Here is a 9790-nt window from a genome sequence, read left to right on the forward strand (position 1 = left end):
AAGACAAAGAGTGAACCTTGAAAACAGCCATAGAAACAACTCCTCATGTACAAGTAATCATCGGTAAGATTTGTGCCCATTCCTCTACAGAAACCACAGAGGACAGGTGGCATTGGAATGGCATATTAGAAGCGTAGAACAAATGAACAAAAATACCCTTTCAACCAAGAATTCTATATGTGGGGGAAATGAAGGGGAGTTAAAGACATTCCAAGACAAACAATAACTGAGAGAGTACATAGCTAGTAAGCTTGCCCTATGGAAAGTACTGAAAGGAGTCCTTCAGGCTGAATTGAAACAATGCTGGGCACGTATTTGAAGCAATATGAAGAAATAAACCACAAAGGCCAAGGTAACTACACAGGTAAACGCAGAAGCCAGTATTGCTGCACTTTTGGTTTATATCTCCTCTTTTTGTTCTCATATATGATTTAAAATACAAATATATAAAGCATTAACTATAAATCTCTGTTAATGGGCACCAAATATACAAACATGCCATGTGTCACCATAATTAAATAAAGAAATGTGGCAGAGCTAGGGAAAAGCAGAGGTTTTGAATACTATGGCAACTATCTCCGTATTAATACAAACTTGATTATTATAAAGCTAAGATACTAATTGTAACTCCCAGTGTAAACAGCAACACTGCCCCCACAAAAAGCTCCAGCACTAAGAAAAAACTAAAAAGGTACAGCAAAAGGGGTGATGAAGGATCACTTTGTACACTATAAAAATGTAATTAATAAGAGAAAATAGAGTAATTGAGGAGTGAAGGAACAAAAAACGACTGACATGTGGAAAATAAATAGGAAAATGTCAGGAAAACTCTTTCCTTGTCAGTAATCAATACAATAACCATAGATAAAACTGTTCAACGAAAAGACAGCACCAGTGAGTGAACTTCAGGCAGTCACCTTAGCGCTGGATGCTCTGGCCAACAGTTAGCACCATCTGCACATTTTCATAGACAATCAGGCCGTTGTCATCAGTCTGGCTCTCTAGTCTGGCCCATGGCGGCAGCGATGTTTCCTTGTGTAAAACTGTCCCCTTTGGGGTAAAGAGCCTTGGGAATCTCTTGGCCCACAGACTCCCAACTTATAAAGCCAGGTCACACGTGTCTCTACATATACTAAAGCCACTATGCAGGGCTTCGCCAAGACCCTCCTTATGGGCTTTGGAATTCCGGGCTTTATTGATGGTGACCGAGGCATGCATTTTACTTCTCAGGATACACCACGCTGGGCTCTTGAACAGCCTTCAGTGGACCTTTTGCCTCCCTACCTGGCCTTAGGCTGCAGGACTCAGAGTTCCAGAGTGGCTTACTTCCACAAGTTCAGATTCCATTACAGAAAAATGGCACGTTTCTGTCGCCTGTCACACGCCAGAGGTGAATTATAGTATAGGGTCTGACTGCATCCTTTGATATTTGACTGCTGAGGGATTTTAAACGTCAACCCTCCCTCTTCCCCAATGCCCCACCCTCCACTCTCTCCTTTGGCACGGTTGTAGGGTGGAGGGCAGGAGGAGTGGGCATCAAACGACACTAGCTACTGCCAGCACAAGGGAACTGTCATGCTGGCCCCATCCACTAGTCACAGTAGAACTCCCAAAGCAATTTCTTCCTTTCCTGACTCTCTGAAGTCTATTTTGGAGCAGCTTGAAAAGGCTGCCCTGCTCTCCCCCCAGAAGCCTCCTCACGTAAGGAATACACTTTGCATCGCGTCTCGGTAGTGTGTGTGTGTGTGTGTGTGTGTGGTGTCACCAGTCTTGATTGACCATTGAACCCAACTTGGGATAGGAGGAGTCCATAGTGACTCAGGGTGGCAACAACAGCTCTTCTCCTCAGCCTTCCCAGGAGCGCACTGCAGAATGTGTGCTTCCCATCTGTGAAGCGTTAGGATGTGTCAAATTAGATGTCCTGGATCCCAAGGCAGTGTGCTTACTGGAAGTAAGGGACATAGCTTATGTTCTCCTGAACGTGAAGTTACAGCTGACACCCAGTCTAGCTTCTATGCCCATCAACAGTAGTAACTGGGATTAGCATAAAATAGTTGTTGATTTCTTCCTCGTTTTCAGCATTCGTTACCCTTGACCACTCGGCTAAGTGGGGCTGAGTACAACAAAAAGTCTCGGACTGTTGACCGAGAAATGACTCTAGGAAGCCTGTGCTGTTAAGGTCTGCCATGCTGTATTAGTCTGCTCAGGCTAATAAAATGCCTAATAAAATGCCATAGGCTGGGCGGCTTAAACAAGACAGTTATTTATTTCCTAGAGTTCTGGAGGCTAGGAAGCCCAAAGTCAGGGTGTCAGGATGGTGGAGTTCTTGGTGAGGGCCCTCGTTTTGGCTTGAAGATAGCCACCTTCTTCCTGTGGCTTCACGTTGTGATGGTGGGAGGAGAGTACCATCTATGGTCTCTTCCTGTAAGGGCAATAATCCCAATGTGTGGACCCCAGCCTCCTGACCTTACCAAAACTGAATGACCTACCAAAGACCCAGTCTCCAAATACCATCTCCTGGGGGTGGGGTGGGGCTTGGAACGGGCTTCTCGTATGAATTTGGGAGGCAAGGGGTGTGCACAATCCAGTGCAGAGCAGGTGCTCAGCCCAGTCTTTAAAAGAAATCTCTGTCTCTCTCTCTCTCTCTCTGTCTCTCTTCCCTCTCTCTCTCTGTCTTCATTTCTTGGAGGCTGCAACGGAATTGGGGAGCCCTGATGAAACACTCTCCAGCTCCTGTCTTTACTGCTTCTTCCACTCTCCATTCTCACTGCATCCATATCGACTCTGTATGTCCTTTTCTAAGGAGCCTTAACAGCAATAAAACCTCCAAATTCTCTTGCTGTCTCCTGTGGGAGGTTTTAAGCGTAGCTGAGATTTGATCTATACAACTTCTCTCTCTCTCTCAGTTTTGAACTAAGTGTGTCTGTATCAGTGGGAGCTGCCCCAGGGTGGCAATTGGGGAACACATGCAGGTTCCCATACCCCAGGGCGCCGCCTTTAGGGGTATTGTAGTTTTGCTCTTGCAGTTGTGGAATGAAAAGAAGGGATTCCTGTGCGCTCACAGAGGCTGAGGGTGAGCTGGCCCTTTAAGGCCTCCAGGGAAAGTGAAGACATTGATCACTCATTGGACGGTGGTGCTGTCAATCCTTGGCTGCTGGCAAATGAGCTTAGAGTCGGCGCTGGAGGAAGTGGCCCTTCGTTGACCCTTGTAAGGTGCGCCTCCCGTCACCAGCCAATCAAGCTCTTTCCCGCCTTGTGTGCAGCAGCCGCGGCCCCGTCTCGGTGGGGCGCTCGGCGGGCAGGCCGTCTGCACTTCCCGTAGCGGGGCTCGCAGAGGAATCTTCTCCGACTCTGGTGCCCTGGGCAGGCGGCTTCTCTGCAGCCCCCACCCCGTCCCGGTGGCCCAGCTGCCAACAGCGTCCCCTCCCTCAGCGGCACTCAGCGCAGCGGCAGCCATCTTCCCCACGGTCGTCACTGCAGCCCGATCCGTGTCTGGCGTGTCCCTCCAGCCATGTCTGCCACCGAGGAGTGTGGGCCGATCCCAGGTGGCCAGGATAGAGCTGGTGGCAGGGCGGGTGGTGACCCCAGTCCCATCGGGGTCCGTGCCTCCCCTTCTGGAGGGATGGATGGAGTCGAGGGGGCCGCGGCCCTTCCTGCTTCCCAGGGGCTCTCCAGAGCCCTTCACGGGGAGGATGGTGGGCAGGAGGCCGCCCAGGCCGCAGTGGCAGAAGACTGTAATGCAGAGATGGTGAAGGAGGAGGCGGAAGAGTGTGAATTAGACACCGAGGACCGGGAGGAGGCTGAGTACCAGTCAGAAGAGGGGGAGGAAACTGAGGAAGAGGTCGAGGAGGAGGAAGAGACAGAAGAGGAGGATGAGCATGGGCAGGGAGGCGCGGGAGTGGTCGCAGGCCGCGGGGCGCCCGCGGTGCAGTTTCATTCCCTGCTCCGGGATGTGGCCCATTGTCTTCTGCACCGCAGCCACTACAAGGACCGTGTCCTGGTCGGGCCCCACGCCAGCCGCGTGATGGTCAGGCGCCGCTCCCGATGGCCCTTGGACCCTGCAGAGGCTGTGGCGCTTCCTCACGTGCAGGAAGACCTGGGAGAGGCAGGTGAGGTCTGGGGGGGGCGAGTACCAGGCAGAGGGCCCCCCGCTCTGGGAGCCGCGGGAGCCTGCGGAGGGGGTGGCATCCCAGAAGGCAGAGGAACCGGTGGCGGGGGCAGGGGAGGCTGAGTTCTGGGCGGGCGAGGTCCTGGCTGCTGCCTCCGAGTCCTCGGTGGCTGGAACTTGTGGACACGTGGAAGGGGCCGAGGCTGGCGAGGCGCGGCCCAGTCCCCTGTCCCTTGCAGCCCCTGACTGGGCATCGGCCTCAAAGGCAGGGTGCACTCAGCGCTGGCCTCTGGCGGTTAAGTAGCGGGTCAAAGCTCTCAAAAACCTTCAGGCACGATATGCACAAGTAGAAGCCCAATTCAATAAAGACCTTTAGGATCTTGAGAAAAAGTATGCTGCCTTCTACCAACCTAGGGGCAAACAAATGGCATACCTCACTTTTGGCTGACGGGCTTTGAAAAATGTAAAGATTCTCAGTACGATGACCTGAGAAAATGATGAAATGGCACAGGGGCACATTTCAGTGGCTGAGGAATCAATGAGGTTCACGGTAGAATTTGTCTTGAAAGCGGGTTATCCAGTGAGGTTCTGGCAGAAACATACAAAAATCCGCTCAGAATCAAATGATTTCGATCCCTTCTCCAAAGGGCCAGAAATAATCAGCAGCACAGTGTGTGTGCAATCTCCTGGAAAGAGTGGGAAGATGTTGTGAAAACTGTCAAGCAGCAGAAGTGTGAGGGCCAAGGAAGTGCTGTATCAACCAGTAGGAACATGACCAGCTAGTCTTCTTATTTATTTATTTATTTTCTGACATATTTCTCTTCTCCAGATCCTCCTGAGAGCAGAGAACTAGATTCTGCTGCTGATTTTAAATCGGGAAATGTTTCCCACCACCTTGGGATGCCAAAGTCCGTATCATTCGACACTAAAGAAGAGAGTGAATATCATTATGAAAATGCTGAGGAAGAGAAAGAGGATGCAAATGAAAAAGCAGAAGAAGGACCGAAGCTGGATATGGTCTCAGCAGAGGGCAGCTCTGGAGAATACAAGGTATTATGGTATAGTGCCACCGGTCCTGACATATACCTGTTACTGACAGCTTTATGTTTTGTTTTGTTTACATCCTTAATCTATTTTATGTTTATCTTTTTAACATCTTTATGGGAGTATAATTGCTTTACAGGGGTGTGTTAGTTTCTGCTTTATAACAAAGTGAATCACCTATAGTATACCAATATCCCCATTTCTCTTCCCACTTGCGTCTCCCTCCCACCCTCCCCATCCCACCCGTCTAGGTGGTAACAGAGCTCCGAGCTGATCTCCCTGTGCTATGCAGCTGCTTCCCTTTAGCCATCTATCATGTTTTTAATTGTTTTTGTAAAATAATAAGAAAAAATTGTTGAAATTTAGTTTTGGAAAAACAGTTTAATGTTAATAATGTGCTTGTATTCTAGATGGTATGGAAAGAAGTGTGTTCTGAAATGTATTTCATTTACAGCCACAAGTCCATTGTCCTGGAGCTTTAAGTCTACTGCAGATGGGAAATTTATCAGACCTGGAAATAGAGACCTATATTTTTTTAGAGGTCTAAAATATAGAGACCTATAGTGTTAGAGACTGGTCACCAGGAGAAGCAGCTAAAGCGACTAAGCTGTGCACTAGCTGTACCTTCATCACCTGGCCACAGAAATGAAGTCTCTTGGAATAGCAATGCCTTTGAGACGGTGACTCCTTACAAAGTAGTAAAAAGTTAAGGATTTCAAATAAGACTGCATTTCATGAGTAATTCACAAATATTAGTTCAATTTAGATGTTTTATTCAAAAGGAAAGAAAATTAGCCACAGTATTATTATTGGCTCTCACTGAGTTGGTAATTCAATCCTAGTTTCTCTTTCTGCTACCCATTCATCTTTTCCTTTCCCTCTCTCATCTCTCTCTCTCTCTCAGTATCACACTCTTTCTTTCTCCCTTTCTTAATTTTCACACCTGTGGATGTTTGATAACAACCTCCTTCTCATTATACAGATACGGAAACTGAAGGTCGGGGATTATAAGGGATTTATGATTTGGTAAGGAGCATAGGCTCTTAAGGTGGAAAGACATTTAAATCACAGAGTGGCCTTTCAAGAAAAAAAACTAACATATATAGTGGTTGGCAAGAGAGAGATGTGGTTGGTGTGATGAAATGATGTGCACCCTGACAACCAAGGGTCTGGGTTGCAAGAAGAAAACATTTTGTTTTCTCCTTGGAGAGCCAGGAGATGTACATAGTATTGACTCATATTTAGAAAGTCCCTGGTGCATGTTATTGGTGTACAATTGTTAATTGACTCTTATCCCATCCTACAGTTGGAAGACATAAAAAGAAGTGGAAAGCGAAAGAAAAGAAGAATGTGTCCTTCACGGAGATTCTAGTTTTCATTAGCCCACAACACAGATTTTGTTTCAAAGTTCAACATCCCAAAATGATATTAACTGCTATCTGACTTTATTCTTACCTTTTACATATAAATTTGACAGTATTGTTCACATTGAAAATAAAAGCTTGTTTGACATGAATAAGCTGCAGAGGGTTTTTTTTTTAACATAAATAACACTGACTCCAATGTATCTTTGTTCTATTTATTTCGGCCCACCTTACTGTCATTGAAAGGGATTTCTTTCAAGTATTTGGTAAGCCTGTTTGACATCCTTTTATAGCAGCCTCAAATAAATTAAAATATTAGATTATAAACAACTTGTGTGATGATAGAGATGGTGGCCCAGCCTCTAGTATATGTTATTGAAAGAAACTGATGGATGACCTAGCTTGCCTGGGGACCAGATGGTGCTATTGGCCTGCCATGGAGCAGCAGCATCAGCATCAGCATCAGCATCAACTGGGAACTTGTTTGAAATGCAAATTCTCAGACCCTGCCCCAGACCTACTGGATTGGATATTCTGAAGGTAGGCTGCTAGCCATCAGGTTTTTACAAGTCCTCCAAGTGCTACTGAAGCACACTAAAGTTTGAGAACCACTGCTTTAGAGCAGTGGGGGAAACGTTTAACTACACCTACAGTAGAACCAGCCTTAATTCACTGACTTGGTACTATTGCAGGTAAACTGAACAGGATGGTAAGATCTGGACTGAGGAAGGTACTAGAATTCTCAGGGGCCTGAGACACAAAGACCTCCCGGAGGGAGGTGTTAGTTTCCTAGGTTGACCGTAACAAATTACCACAAAGCAGGTGGCTTAAAACAACCGAAATTTATTCTCTCACAGTTCTGGAGGCTAGGAAGCCCAAAGTCAGGGTGCCAGCATGGTGGAGTTCTTGGTGAGGGCCCTCGTTTTGGCTTGAAGATAGCCGCCTTCTTCCTGTGGCTTCACGTTGGGGTGGTGGGAGGAGAGTACCAGCTATGGTCTCTTCCTGTGAGGGCAATAATCCCAATGTGTGGACCCCAGCCTCCTGACCTTACCAAAACTGAATGACCTACCGAAGACCCAGTCTCCAAATACCATCTCCTGGGGGTGGGGTGGGGCTGGGAACGGGCTTCTCGTATGAATTTGGGAGGCAAGGGGTGTGCACAATCCAGTGCAGAGCAGGTGCTCAGCCCAGTCTTTAAAAGAAATTCTCTCTCTCTCTCCCTCTCTCTCTCTCTCTCTCTCTCTCTCTCTGTGTGTGTGTGTGTGTGTGTGTGTGTGTGTGTCTCTCTTCCCTCTCTCTCTCTGTCTTCATTTCTTGGAGGCTGCAACGGAATTGGGGAGCCCTGATGAAACACTCTCCAGCTCCTGTCTTTACTGCTTCTTCCACTCTCCATTCTCACTGCATCCATATCGACTCTGTATGTCCTTTTCTAAGGAGCCTTAACAGCATTAAAAGCTCCAAATTCTCTTGCTGTCTCCTGTGGGAGGTTTTAAGCGTTGCTGAGATTTGATCTATACACCTTCTCTCTCTCACTCGTTTTTGAACTAAGTGTGTCTGTATCAGCGTGAGCTGCCCCAGGGTGGCAATTGGGGAACACATGCAGGTTCCCATACCCCAGGGCGCCGCCCTTTAGGCGCACTGTAGTTTTGCTCTTGCAGTGGTGGGATGAAAAGGAAGGGATTCCTGTGCGCTCACAGAGGCTGAGGGTGAGCTGGGCCTTTAAGGCCTCCAGGGAAACTGAAGACCTTGATCACTCATTGGACGGTGGTGCTGTCAATCCTTGGCTGCTGGCAAATGAGCTTAGAGTCGGCGCTGGAGGAAGTGGCCCCTCACTGGCCCTTCTAAGTTTCGCCTCCCGTCACCAGCCAATGAAGCTCTTTCCCGCCCTGTGCGCAGCGGCCTCGGCCCAGTCTCGCCGGGGCGCTCGGCGGGCAGGCCGTCTGCTCTTCCCGTAGCGGGGCTCCCCGAGGCATTTTCTCCGACTCTGGTGCCCTGGGCAGCCGGCTTCTCTGCAGCCCCCACCCCGTCCCGGAGGCCCCGCTGCCAACAGCGTCCCCTCCCTCAGCGACACCCAGCCCGGTGGCCGCCATCTTCCCCGCGGTCATCACTGCAGCCCGATCCGTGTTTGGCGTGTCCCTCCTGCCATGTCTGCCACCGAGGAGCGTGGGCCGATCCCAGGTGGCCAGGACGGAGCTGGAGGCGGGGCGGGTGGCGACCCCAGTCCCCTCGGGGTCCGTGCCTCCCCTTCGGGAGGGATGGATGGAGTCGAGGGGGACGCGGCCCTTCTGGCTTCCCTGGGGCTCTCCAGAGCCCTTCACGGGGAGGATGGTGGGCAGGAGGCCGCCCAGGCCGCAGTGGAAGAAGACTGGGATGCAGAGCTGGTGGAGGAGGAGGAGGAGGAGGAGGAGGAAGAGCTTGAATTAGACATCGAGGACCAGGAGGAGGCTGAGTACCAGTCAGAAGAGGGGGAGGAAACTGAGGAAGAGGTCGAGGAGGAGGAAGAGACAGAAGAGGAGGACGAGCATGGGCAGGGAGGCGCGGGAGTGGTCGCGGGCCATGGGGCGCCCGCGGCGCAGTTTCAGTCCCTGCGCCAGGATGTGGCCCATTGCCTTGTGCCCCACGGCCACTACCGCGTCCGTGTCGTGGCCAGGCCCCACGGCGAATTCGTGATGGTCAGCCGCTGCTCACGACGGCCCTCGGACCCTGCAGAGGATGCCGCGCCTCCTCAGGGTCAGGAAGCCCTGGGAGAGACAGGTGAGGTCTGGGGGGGCGAGTACCAGGCAGAGGGGAGCCCGCCTTGGGAGCTGCGGGAACCTGCAGAGGGGGCGGCATCCCAGAAGGCAGAGGAACCTGCGGCGGTGGTAGTGGAGGCCGAGATCTGGGCGTGCGAGATCCTGGCTGATGCCTCCGTGTCCTGGGAGGCTGGGACGTGTGGACCCGACGACGGGGCCGAGGCTGATGAGGGGCGGCCCAGTCCCCTGTCCCTTGCAGCCCCTGACTGGGCATCGGCCTCAAAGGCAGGGTGCACTCAGCGCTGGCCTCTGGCGGTTAAGCAGCGGGTCAAAGCTCTCAAAAACCTTCAGGCACGATATGCACAAGTAGAAGCCCAATTCTCTAAAGAACTTTAGGATCTTGAGAAAAAGTATGCTGCCTTCTACGAACTGAAGGGCAAACGAATGGCATACCTCACTTTTGGTTGACGGGCTTCTAGAAATGTTAAGATTCTTAGTAGGATGACCTGAGAAAATGATGAAATGGCACAGGGGCACTCTTC

At 50.3% G+C, this 9790-nt stretch overlaps 1 protein-coding gene across 1 annotated transcript in view; it reads left to right on the top strand.

Annotated features, from left to right (window-relative positions):
- The window catches only part of LOC309796970 (uncharacterized protein), a gene marked incomplete at its 3' end in the record, with an annotated part of 56241 nt that extends 47770 nt beyond the window's left edge, over positions 1–8471 (top strand). The window contains exons 2-4 of the mRNA XM_082610354.1: positions 3979–4109; positions 4938–5158; positions 8382–8471. Of these exons, the coding sequence (XP_082466480.1) occupies positions 3979–4109; positions 4938–5158; positions 8382–8471 (442 nt within the window). The remainder of the gene's footprint in view (positions 1–3978; positions 4110–4937; positions 5159–8381) is intronic.
- Between the last annotated feature and the right edge of the window lie 1319 nt (positions 8472–9790).

Source organism: Mesoplodon mirus, assembly GCF_964341445.2.
Source record: "Mesoplodon mirus genome assembly, chromosome: X".
Lineage (NCBI taxonomy): Eukaryota > Metazoa > Chordata > Mammalia > Artiodactyla > Ziphiidae > Mesoplodon > Mesoplodon mirus.